We start from the raw sequence: 12,215 nt of genomic DNA, 5'->3' as shown, positions 1-12,215 counted from the left end.
AGCCATCCTCCTGCCTCAGCCTCCCTTCTGCTGGAATGGAGGCTGGGAATGTGAGCTTGGGACCATCTCGCCAACCTCAGTTCAGCACCACCAGGAACCATTATCCAGAGCCTGGGTGTTGTGCAGAACACGACACCACACCGTCCTTGTGCTGAAGGATGCGTGCTATGACATCACCTGCCACACGGAGCAGTCCAGGGTGGTTTAAGGCACTAAAAGCAGCTTGACCTTGGCCAGGCTGCCCGGTCCCGGGTGCACTTCCCTCCCTCCGCCTGTGAAATGCGAGCCCCACCAGGTTCACAGAGCCCTGAGTGAGGGTGCAGGCGACGACGCTGCAGCCTCCTCCGGGGCCAGGTGCCAAGGCCTGCCCTCTTCTCCACTGTTGTCCCCATGAGGTCCACCCACCAGCGCCCCACCTGACACATCAGGGTCGCAGCCAGAAGTAAAAGACTTTTATTTTCTGCAGATACTTCTGAAAAGAGATCAAATAGAGAAAATATACAAAGCATGTAAGAGCTGCCTCTCTGGGCGGCACCCAGTGGCTTGGGGCTGAGGACAGTTAGCGTCTGGATCATCAGTAAAAACATGCAAAAGTGAGAAGGAAACAGAAAGTGTGGTCCTGTTGCAGGGGCTGGAGGAGGCAGGGTGTGGGGACTGGGCGGCTTCCCCCCTGCTCCGTTGGTCACAAAGCCCTGGGTTAGACAGCCATGCCCAGCCCCTCCCTAGAGCTGCAGCCCAGGAAAGTGACCTCCCTGCCAGTCCCCGCCATGGGGACCCAGCTGTGCTCTCAGGGGCCAGGGAGGGGGCCTGGCCCCTCAATTCTTTGGTTCCACTCGGAGAATATTGTGCTGAACTCACTCATCCCACCCCAACCCTGGCTTCCACCGGGGGGGCTGAAGGCACTGACAGAGGCCCAGGGAACTTAGGGACAGCCACTGTCCCTTGTGCACTGGTGGGTCCAACCCCAGGCACACCCTCAGCCCCAGCCCAGGCACCTGTGCCAAAGTGTGTATGGAGACCCCACCCTGTCTGCCTATCTCACCCCTTGGCCCAGACACTGGGGTCCAATTTGAAGATGGTGGGGCACAGCAACCATCTTGGAGCATCCTCTTTCCCCCAGGCCCCAGGAAATCAGTAAAGTCTGGGTCCGGGCAGTCATAGCCCTGGTACAGGGAGGCGGGTGGGCCTGGAAAGAATAGGACAGGGCACAGCTACGGGAAGGCATCCACAGTACAAGCTAAGCGAGGCAGGGGGGCCGGAATGGCCAGAGGGCAGAGTAGGGTGGTGGGCTCACAGTGCCTGGCAGATGAGGGTCTCTACCACGAAGGTGTTCTCAAAGTGGCGGATGGCGTTGCATTGCTGGGCCCCACGCTTGTTGATGCCTGGGAAAGCAGGGAAAAAAATCCCAGTGAGCCCTGGTTCCCTGCATGCAAAGGCACCTCCCTCTGTGCCTGCCAAAGGGGTGGGAGCCTGGGAAGATACCAGATACCTGGCACAGGGAAAGGGGGAGCACCCAGAATCCGAAGGCAGGCTCTGCCTGTACCTGCTGTGGGACTTAGGGCTGTTATTAATCTCTCTATCCCCCAGTTTCCTCATCTTTCGAAGGACAGCTAGAACGGTAGTGAGGATAATGTTGGTGGTCATAAAACAGCGCCTGGCACACTAAGTGCTGGGTGATGAGAGTTGTTACTGCCACTTCGGCAGTGGGACAGCTGGAGCAGGCACTGCTAGAGACGGCAGGGATCTGGAGTTCAGGGCAGCGCCCAGCACTCACGCCTCCGGGGGGCCCGGCGCCGGAGCCGGTAGGTGTCCTTCCCACTGCACAGGTGGTGGATAAAGGCGCCCAGGGCCTCCTTATCACTGACGTGCTCCGTCACCACCATCTCCTCCTGCATGATGTATGTCTGCGGGAGGTAGGTTCCTCTCTGCATGGGAGGGGGGATGCACAGCATAGGTCAGCACCCAGGGCTGGCCCTGCTTTCCACCCTTCACCCCCCAGGGGCCTGCAGCCCAGCCCTGATCTCCATGGAGCAAGGATGGAGGGAGCCCCGCTCACCTTCATGTGCACCAACAACTCCCAGAAGTTGCGTGGGGGCAGCACGATGCTGGTGTTGAGCTCGATGACATAGCACTTGTCCAGGGAGATGTCATGGTAGGCGGTGAGACCCTGCACGGAGAGACTGCTCAGTCTCCGCCAGGTGAGGGTCGACTGCGTGAGCCACAGGCAGAGCCTTTTTCGCCCACAGAGCCCAGGACTCCACCCCACCAGCCCTGGGCCCCCATGCTCCTTAGTGCCCACTTTCCAGGACATCTGCTTCACTTGGCCTCAGTCTGCAGGAGGGGCTGCTTCCTGGCAGAGAACCCTGCCCATCTGTCCATTGCCTCATGGGTTTGCAGCCCTGGGTGAGGTCTGAGGCACACAGTTAAGTTCCAACTGTGTGTTTTGTCAAATGTGTGATGTTCCCACAGACAGCCTGGATATCGGTGAGAGACGCTTTATCCCAGGACCTCATGGGACACCCAGGATGTGGAGAGCACAGGTAGTGCTGCCACCTCTACTGGGCTTTGGGATGCGAGTTCAGGGAAGAGGGCTGGGACCTTAGGTTCACTGGGCTCAGAAACAGCCATGGAGGAGGACTGCGGGAGCCTGAGGGGGCATGGACTGACCAGAAAGGGTGGAAAAGACCCTTGAGAGCGCTGCACTGCCCCAGACCTCGGCCTGCCAGGCCATGAAAACCCACCCACTGCACACTGGGGCACCCGACAGTGGGTGCCCCCCTCGATCACGTGCAGCAGACATGAGGCCCTGCGGCCCCCATCAGAAAACCACTCACTCCAGCCTGCCCTCAGTAAGGACGGCATCTCTGCATAATAAAGGCAATGTCTCCAGCAGTCTAGTAACCGAACCACACACATCAACTACACACAGGTGAGAAACAAATACCCAGGACCTGCTCCCACCACACCACCAGGCTCTGGTGTGGCCTCACCCGCTGGAAATCGTGGATGATGTCTGCAGGGTCCCCACCACCGAACTGGGGCACAGGGACGTTGATGCGCTCATAGTTCTCTTCGAGGTAGATCTTCACGTCCTCCTCCAGCTCCATTCGAGTCTGGACCTGTGACAGGGAGTCCTCGTAGAACACGCCACAGTGGAAGAAGTTATCTCGGGCCAGCTGAACAGGGCAGAGGGGAGAGAAACAGGTGACGCAGTGCTCTTGGCACAGCCACTGCCACCTACCTGGCCACTTCACGCCCAAGGGCCTGTGGGAGCCGTAAAAGGCAAGCTGAGGCTCAGAGAAGGCTATGTGTGGCCGTGCAGATGGAGGCGAGGATGTTCCGGGGCTGCCAGTTGCCAGGTGCGAAGCTACCCTGAGCCTCTGTTTCTCCAACTGAAGCCTGATGATGCCCAGGTCCGGTCTGGCCTCAGAGTCCCTGAGTCTGCAGTGGGCCAGCCTGAAGGGGACTGACCAGCCCTGGCCCCTCTGTGGAGGGGCCTCCAGGGCAAACCTTAAGAGCTGGCTAGCAGGCACCCTAGGGGTCTCTCTAGCAGGGTGGGGGCATATGAGGGAGGTGAGAAGCTATGGGCCACACAGGCAGACTCTAGCCACCTCTGTGCCTGAGCTGTCACAGGCACTGATCCTCTTCCTCCAGTGCTCCTGGGAGGAAGGCTGACTCATGAGGCCCCTGGGAGCCAAAGGGGGAGCCTGGCTGGCCACCAAGCTTGCTCCAACTGTCCAGGGGGCCGCACTGCCTGCCAGTCATATTGAGGAGCCCCAGGAGGGCATGAGTGAGAGGAGCTGGAGGTTTGAGGGTGATGACTGCAAAGGTAAGACAGCCCCCCTCCCCAGGGAAACCTAGGACCAGTGGGAAGCTGGCCTTGAGGAAGCTCTGAAGGGTGGGAAGTGCCCAGCGAGGTCTCTAGGGAAAGCCCCAAAGGACACAACTCTTCAGTAGTTTCCATCTTGGAAAAGCTGAGTGACAATAAACAGTTAAACACTTAATGGTAAGCAGCCACTTGGGTTGGCAGTGGCTGGCAAGTCCCACCCTTGGGTCACCCTGAAATTCCCCAGTAGTTGCACTTAGGCTTATTGATCCTCGTGAACTACTTCTGTTCTTTTTTGTTTTTGTTTTTTTGAGATAGGGTCTCCCTATGCAGTTCAAGATGGTCTTGAGCTCACTTTGTAGCCCAGGCTGGCCTCAAACTCAAGGCAATTCTCTTGCCTCAGCCTCCTGAGTGCTGAGATCACAGGCATGTTGGGATTACAGGCATGTACCACCATGCCCTGCTATGGGAGCCACTTTGAACAACTGTACCCTTCAGTTTCCAGAGATGGCGACACTCTCTCCCCAGGTCTAGGTGCCCTCTGCAGCCCCAGGGCTTGTGACCAGGGTTGAGGCAGCCAGCCCCGCAGCCCATGCTCCATCTTAGAAGCCCTTCTGCTATTCTGGGTCTGCAATCCCCCATCCGTGCCCAGAGTAGAGTGGGACCATAGGTACCCACTTCTATGTGACCTGAGTCTTGGTAAGAATGCCCCAGAGTGAGGGTGTGAGAGGGACCCCAGGCCAGCCCTGGGTCAGTGTGTTACCTGAGCCAGGAAGAAGTATCTGTAGATGTAGACGGAGGCGAAGACGAGGCCTGTGAGCAGCACGACCACACCCATCGAGAGGTAGCACACGCCACCCACTGAGCCCCCCTTCTTGGGGCAGTGGTAGGGGGGCCGCTCCTCCTGTGGAGAGCAGGGCTGGGTGAGCCAGGCGCCTGATTGTGGACCTGTCCCCTGAAACCCTCCCTGCTCTAAGGCAGACCATCCTCTGGTGGGGCCCAGGGAGGTTGGGAGAAAGACACAACAGTCAGGTCACTGGAAGGATGCAGCCTCCTCCTCCAAGTTAGAGGCCACACCCTGGAAGCAACCCCTAGGATCTGTGTTCTCAGCCCTCTTTACATCAACTTGAGTCCTTCTTTCTTTCTTTCCTTCCTTCCTTCCTTCCTCCCTCCCTCCCTCCCTCGCCCCCCCCTCTCTCTCTCTCTCTCTCTCTCTCTCTCTCTCTCTCTCTCTCTCTCTCTCTCTGAGACAGGGTCTTGCTATGCAATTCAGGATGGCCTTAAGCTCACTTTGTAGCCCAGGCTGGACTCATACTCACCACAACCCTCCAGTCTCAGCCTCCTGAGTTCTGGGGTTACAAACATGCACCACCATGCTCGGCTTGAGCTCTGTGCTTCTTTCCACAAGGTTTCATGGTGCACACAGCAGCGGGCAGCAAGACTGACCTTAGAGCCCACTGTGCCTGCCTCTTCTCTGTGGTGCCAAGCAGTGGTGAGCAGATTGCCAGGAATCTGCCAAGGGGCCATGCCTGGGGCTTGGCCAGCCACATCTGGCTCTCTGCTTCAGCTGCCGGGGCAGGGCAGGAAGGTGAACTCAGTAGCACTGCTCTGCCCCAAGCAGTGGACAAGAGGTGGCCCTAGATGGCTTTCTATCTGTGCCTCTACCCTGCCCAGCTTGGTGAGCACCTTGGCAATGATGCCTGCCCAAAACTGGTCTCCTTGGCACCCAGATACAGTCTCCACAGCCTAAACCTTGAGAAACTGAGGCACCCTTGTGGAAGGGCAATGGGATCCAGCCCAGGGCCTGTGGTTTCTTACTGGCTCTGCCACTTGGCACTTATTGGGCTTTGGTTTCCCCAGCTGTGGAATGACCAGGTCAGATGGAGCTCCTGGCTCCAGTGGCGGGCGACACCATACCCCACCATCAAGCTCTACCTGTCTCACAGGAGCAAGCCATCAGGGTGCCTGCACAGCCAACGCCAGGCGGTGGGGGCTTTCTGCCCCTCCAGAGCCCTCCAGCAGATTTTATTGTGGCTGAGCCAGACTTGCAAGGCACCCACAGGTGCCTACAGGGCACAGGGCCCCCCAAAGCCCAGAGTAGGTTTAGAGGCCCAGAGTTGGGAAGTCTGGGGTGCCTGACAGGGCACTGTAGCCTCTCCTGCTGTCTCCCACTTCCACCCCAGCAGGGTTTTATTTTGAGATTAAAAGAGACAAAGAACCTGAAAGCCCTTTGTGGAGGATAAAGTACCAGATAAAAATAGCAGCTCCAAAGCAGGCCTTTCCTTTTTAGGGTGGCCCCGAAGATGGATGTTGGGGCTGCGACCCTGGGCTATGCTACTGTTGTTGCATATTGGAAAACCAGGGAGGCAGCAGAATGGACAGGGGTGGCCTCTTCATTGTGGACCTGAGCTCCCTGGTGGTCAGGAGTGATGGATGAGGACTGAGCATGGAAGCGGGTGGGGTGGAGAGGAAAGAGGTGGCAGTGCTTGGGGGCCCAGGCCAGGTATGGCAGAGAGAGGTAGAGGCTCCAGTCACTGTGAAGGTGTGGATCCCCCACCTTACCCCTCTAAAACCGCTCATAGCCAGGGCTGTGAAGGGCATCAAAACATCCTTCTTCCAGTCTGTCTCTCTGGCATATTTCCAGGAGGTTATTTGGAGAAATTGCAGCCTTCCGCAGATGAGAGAACAGCCAGAGAAGCTGCCCTTTGGAGGAAGCCGTCTACACCTCTGCGTTGGGAAGGTAAGTGAGGATGCAGACGGATGCCCCATCAGGAACAAGCTTCCAGGATGGCTCACAGATGGCGCCCTGGGTCTTCCACGAGAGAGGCCTGGGTGGAGACAACCACTGCTTCCAGCCCTGGGTGGAGACAACCACTGCTTCCAGCCCTCAGTGAGGTGGCCGCATCCCACCAGCCCCTATTTCTTTCTGTGCCTCGAAATATTGCTTCAGCTTCAGCTCTGCAGCCCTTGAGCATCACGCTACGTACATGGCTCCTGTCCTGAGCACATCAAGAACTTCCCTTGTTTCTCTGTCCATCTGTTTCCTGTTTGTTCATCTCAGACACTAAGGTGATCAAAACTCAGATGGATGAGCTTGTGAAATTTCTTAACGCTGACAAATGGCTCTTCTGCTGCCTGCCGCTGACATCTGCCAACACCCACTGGGGCCAGGTCACCCAGCTACTCATCCTGTGGCCCTGTGGCTAGAGTCCTTAGAAGCCCCCAGGTGGGGCAGCAGGGCTGGCAATGAAGGGAGGGCAGGTGAGACAGGATAACTCAAATGTCCCTGCCAGCTAACATAGGCCCAGCGCTGCCTTTGCCTGCTGGACCCAACACTACAGCCAAGGTCAAAGCTCAAATGCCAAAGCCCAGGGACACTTGCCCTGCCTAGGACCTGGCTGCTGGCTGTGAGCTGGAGGGTGGGGGTGGGCAGAATCTGAGGGCTGAGAGGCATCAGGGAGCTGCCATGCAGCCCCAGGAAATGCTGCTCCCCACAGGGAGCTGTTAGCAACTGTCAGGCATTTGGGGGCTTCCGGTTAGAAAGAAAATCTACATACTGTTGCCACAGCAACGGGTGCTGGGAGCAAAGCGCCTCCTTGCACACTTGTGTTGGGTGTGTGAGTGAGCCAGACATTGAGGGGCCTGAAGGGGCTTCACTGGGGTCCACAGTGGGGCTTAGGAAAGGATTTAGCAAAGCCAGGGGCACACTGGTGGTGAGCGCAGTAGACTCCGTGGCTGGAGGGAATGCAGTGTATAAATCAGCCACAAATGGGCTAAAGTACAACTGCAGGCTGCCTGGGGGTGCGCGACAGCCAGCCAGAAACCCAGGGCAAGGCTGGAGTCAGGGCACTCTCATCGGTCATAGCCCTCGATGCGGTCCTGTTCTCCTCTTCTGGGCAGCAGGCTCCAGCTGGGAGGAGAGGGTGCCCATCGGCACACCTGAGATAGAGGCCCTGCCGGGGTGGCAGGTGATCAGATGCCTGGGGTCCCTGCACACACAGCCCAGGGGCCCAACAGCACCGGTGTCTCTGGGATCTGCACTGTGTGCTGCACACCGTGGGTGGGTCCCACTCCTGCACCCCACTCTAGTCCCCTGACCCTCTGGGTGGCATCTCTATAGAGCAGTACAATCTGCTTTCTGCACCCTAGAGCTCTCTTCTGTCCTAGCAGGCTGTCTCCAGAACTGTCACTCTCCAGAGTAACAGACAGACAGAGCAGTTAGGGTGGAGGCTGGCAGAGGTGCTTACCACAAGTATAGGAACAACCCATCCTCCCCGTAGAGACTTGCAGCCCAGAAGCAGAAAGGGATGGGCAAGAGAGCCAGAAAAGCCGAAATATCCTGCTTGTGTGTTCCCTCCAAACACCCAGGCTTGGAGAGTCACTGCCCTGTCCTGGAAGGGACTCAGAAACCTTGGGCGTGGGGGCTGCTGGGACCCTCCCCCAAATGCACCTTTGGCCAGGGGCCTGGGCCAGGCTAGGCTGGGAAAGTGAAATCTGAGCTGCAGGTATGTAGACTGGGGGAGGGGGCCACGCAGGGCCCATTAATCAAAGGCAAATGTCAAGGAGAAAAGCACAGAGCCCAGATGATTGGGGTTAGCATGTCTGTCTCGCTCACACGCCCCCGCCCCGGTGAGCCTGCATGCCCACACCCGCCTATGCACACTCGCGCACGCACATACATAAGCAGGCAGAGTGGGTAGAGGGGCTCAGGCTGCCCAGCAGGGCTGCTGCATTATCTGAGTCCAAACACCACTGGCAGCTCCGCAGCTGGGCCCCACCAGCACTTCCTCTCAGCCTCAGGTCTGGAGACAAAATGCCCCTTGTTCCAGGCTTTTGCTCATAAGCCAGCTGCTGCGGCCCAAGGGCTCTGGCTCCCTCCTCAGCTCCTCACAAGGTCTTTCTAGGGCTCACCTTTGGGACACCCTGACTTCAAGTCCAGTTCAGACATCAAGAAGTGTTCTGGGGTCGGCATCAGGCAGAAGAGATCTGGAGGTACTGTCCTCTGCCTCACTATGAGTATGGGACAAAATCCTAATGCCTTGCCCTGGAAGGTACCCAGCCTCTTGCTGTCCCCGGGCCCTCTCTCGGGGCCCACCACTGCTGCGGCAGGAGGGAGGCCAAGTGCAGGGCTGAGAACGGGTGGAGGAGTAATTCCCTGGTAGGCCAGGTGGGCCCGGAAGGGCACATCCAAGGGTTCGGGTCCGGCATCGATCTGGCATCGATCTGGCATCAGCGGGCAACACCCACATACTCCTCTCCACCAGCTCAAGGCCTTGGCAAGCCGTGTGAGCTCCGAGAGACTCACAGCTCTGTCCCCAAGGTGCCAGGACTTCAATTCCTCCTTCTGACAGCCCTGGCCTCAAGCTCCCCACTGCTAATAAGTAATGTAGGGGAGGCACTCGGCTGGCTCCCACTCAGATGTTGATATTTCCACTTTCTGCTGTGTGAGGGCTTCGGAGCCCAATAAAAGTCCGAGGCTGGATGCCAGTTACTGCCCAGGCCACGCGGGCAACGGAGATCAAACCAGACCACCGCCAAAGAGGCTGCTTGAGCATATTTCCAAACAACTATTCAGAGGGGCCTCAGAGGAGGACCGCTTGAGACAAGCTGTCCTTTGTGGGGAGATTTGCATGCGTTCAGAATCTCGGCCCTAGGCCCTAAGCGAAAGGCAGGCACATGCATGACAACAGGCTTTCTCTAGCCCCCACCCCCAACTGTCTAGGCAAGATCTCCCTGGAAGACAACACCGCAGCCTGCGCCTGGCTCCAGGTGATCACACACTTCCTCTGGATTCTTACCTGAGAAACTTCATCTGCACCATTTTGGATTAAATAAGATTAAATAAGGTCCCAAACGTATAATAGATATTGTAAAACGGGCAGAAACGTCAAAAGAAAAGAGAAACTGGGACGCAGGAACAGAAAAAAGAAGGAAGGGGATTTCAGCCAGCTTCTCTCTCTGAGTTTCAAGCTTTGTGTATACTTTTTTTTCACAACTGGGGATTGAACTGGGGCCCTTGCGCTTGCCAGGGAAGGGCTTATTCCACTGAGCCATCTCCCTGGCCCCTTGTGTATGCTTTGGTGCTTATACATGCTAATAAATCGGCAGCTCCTGTATATTGCTAGTTTATTTCATACACTAAAATCATCAAGTCTTCAGATGTTAATGAGAAAATCTGAAACCTCCCCCACGGGAGTCGGCCATCCTGCTAACCCCACAGGCAGGCGGTCATCCAAAAGTGCAGCGCCTGCAGAGTTGTGGACCCGCTGAGGAGTGGGAATTACAGGCTCCATGGTCTGGCCTGGTCCTCCCTGTGCTCAAGCCTCGCGGCTTCCAGCAGCTGGGTCCAGATTCCCAGTCTTAGCTGGGCGCCAGCTCCTGCTAGAGGCAGCCGGGAAGAGCCCAGCGGAGCCTCTCCCTGGCGGGTCCGGGCCCCACCTCCTCCCAGTAAGGAGAGGAAGGGAGTAGGCTGGCTCCCGCGGTGGAGACAGCGAGGTCTAGAGTACAAAGCAAACTTTCAAAGCTGCAAGCCACTGTCTTCTATGTGGGGTGCACTGGGGTGCACGCTGAGTCCAAGCTTGGGGTGAGGAATGGTCGCTGGAATCCTGTCGCTGTAGACGCCGGCTGCTGCAGTGACCGCCACAGGTGTGGGGGTGGGGGTGGGCAGCGCCGCTCTGAGCAGTGGGTTTCCCACCCAGGGTCGCCTCCACTTCTGAGGCCCTCTCCAGCTCCTCTTTTAGGCCCCAGAGCCCCAGGCGGGATAGAACCAGAGCCACTGAACTTGACCTGAGACCTGCCTCTAGGGGGTGGTAGTGGATGTGTGTGCTCGAGACCGTCGCCCCCGTCCTGTCCCTCCGGGCTCCTCCGCGGTCACACTCCGTGCAGCGCAGCTAGTTAGGCGGAAATTTCCCCTCCAGGCTTGAACGCAGGCGGAGCGCACTGTGCCACCCCCACAAAGTGGGCCGCGGGGTCCCCTCCAGGGGAGGAGGACGTAGCGGGGGTGCGCTGGACAAAAACTCCAGGCCTGGGACCCCGGTTTCCCAGAGGTGCGGCCGGGCCGGCCCTGGTTTATTTCCATTTCATCACTTTGTGGCCTGCCGGTTCCCGCGAGGAAAAGCAGCACATGCTCCCCGCCTTCGGGAGGAAACCTCCATAACCCCGTTCCCTCCGTGGGCACCCCTCCCCGACTAATTCTCCAACCAGTCGGGTCCCACCGCTCTAGATTGGGGAAACGACATCCCAGCAGCCTCGCTTCACCCATCTGGGGACTGGACTCGCGGTCCTTTTCCCATTGATTGGAACCAGACGCGAAACCCGACCAGAGCTCCTCGCACTAGCGAACCCCGGCGCCCGCCCGGCGTCCATGGGCTCCTCCACTCTTGGGAGAGATATTGCGCGATTTCCCACGGAAGGAGCAGGGACCAAAGACCTCCTGCTTCGAGCAGACGCACGAGGACGGAACCCAAGCCTGGTCCCCACTTGCGGATAGGTCGCCCATCACAGACCTCCCTTCCCCGCTCCTCTCGCGGGTCCGGGCTCGCCACGTCCCCGAGCGCCCCGAGCCCCGCACCTGCGCCCCGGCCTCTCTCACCCTAGTTGGCGTCAGCAGGATCTCCGCGGCCTGGGCGGGCGCCGGGGCCGGAGAGGACGCCGATACTTTGTCTGCCTTGACGCCGGCCACGGCGGGCTGGAAGCTGATTTTCACCATGGCTGCGCCGGCCCGCGCGTCCTCCCTTCAGCTCCACCCGCGCAGCCTCTCCGAGCTGCTGCCGCTGATCCGTGCGCTGAAAGCACCGGAAGTTTGGATCCAGTGAGCTTCCCGGCCTCTAACCCCACCCCCAGCCCGCCCCGCCCCCGGGGGGCCCTGGTGCCCACAGCGCTTGCGCCCCTTACCCGCGCGCCCGCGCGAGCCCGCGCGCGTCCCCGGAGCCCTCGGGAAGCCGATGCGCCTGCCACCCGCCGCGCGCGCTCCCATCCATCCATCCATCCATCCATCCATCCATCCATCCATTCTTTCATTCAGGCATCAGGCAAAGACCCCGGTCCCCTGGCAGCCCACTCTCTTCCCGTCCCCCCCCCCGTCCCCTCCCCCCCCTGCGGCTGCCTGGCGTAGCGAGGTCCTCGCTGGTGAGCCCGAGCTCTACCTACTACCATCCAGGCCACGTGCTAGGTGCTTGCCTTGTCTCTGAGCTCCAAGTTCATCCTACCTCTTTCTTTACCCCCCCGTCATAGGACGTGTGATATAGGAAGAACATACAGGCTTCCAAATAATTAAGGAAAGTACATAAGTCCTAACTTGCTAGATATCGGAAACAGGATTTGATACTCTCTAAAATAGAGGAATGAATTATAAGAGCAATGGTGGCTCAGAGTAGAAAGTTCTTTGGAA

The 12,215-nt window shown here is 58.5% G+C and overlaps 1 protein-coding gene across 1 annotated transcript; it reads right to left on the bottom strand.

Annotated features, from left to right (window-relative positions):
• Positions 1–466: 466 nt before the first annotated feature.
• Positions 467–11,602, bottom strand: Itm2c (integral membrane protein 2C). Its single transcript, XM_004637387.2, has 6 exons — positions 11,418–11,602; positions 4,590–4,730; positions 2,991–3,176; positions 2,057–2,167; positions 1,775–1,925; positions 467–1,382 (listed from the first exon to the last, which is right to left on the bottom strand). The coding sequence occupies exons 1-6, from the start codon at positions 11,532–11,534 to the stop codon at positions 1,291–1,293; spliced, it is 798 nt and encodes a 265-aa protein (XP_004637444.1). The 5' UTR covers positions 11,535–11,602; the 3' UTR covers positions 467–1,290.
• Between the last annotated feature and the right edge of the window lie 613 nt (positions 11,603–12,215).

The sequence above is a fragment of the Octodon degus genome, unplaced genomic scaffold (genome assembly GCF_000260255.1).
Source record: "Octodon degus isolate 3935 unplaced genomic scaffold, OctDeg1.0 scaffold00089, whole genome shotgun sequence".
In the NCBI taxonomy this organism is placed as follows: Eukaryota; Metazoa; Chordata; class Mammalia; order Rodentia; family Octodontidae; genus Octodon; species Octodon degus.
The sequence above is the reverse complement of the archived record's forward strand: the minus strand, read 5'-3'. Positions and strand labels throughout refer to the sequence as shown.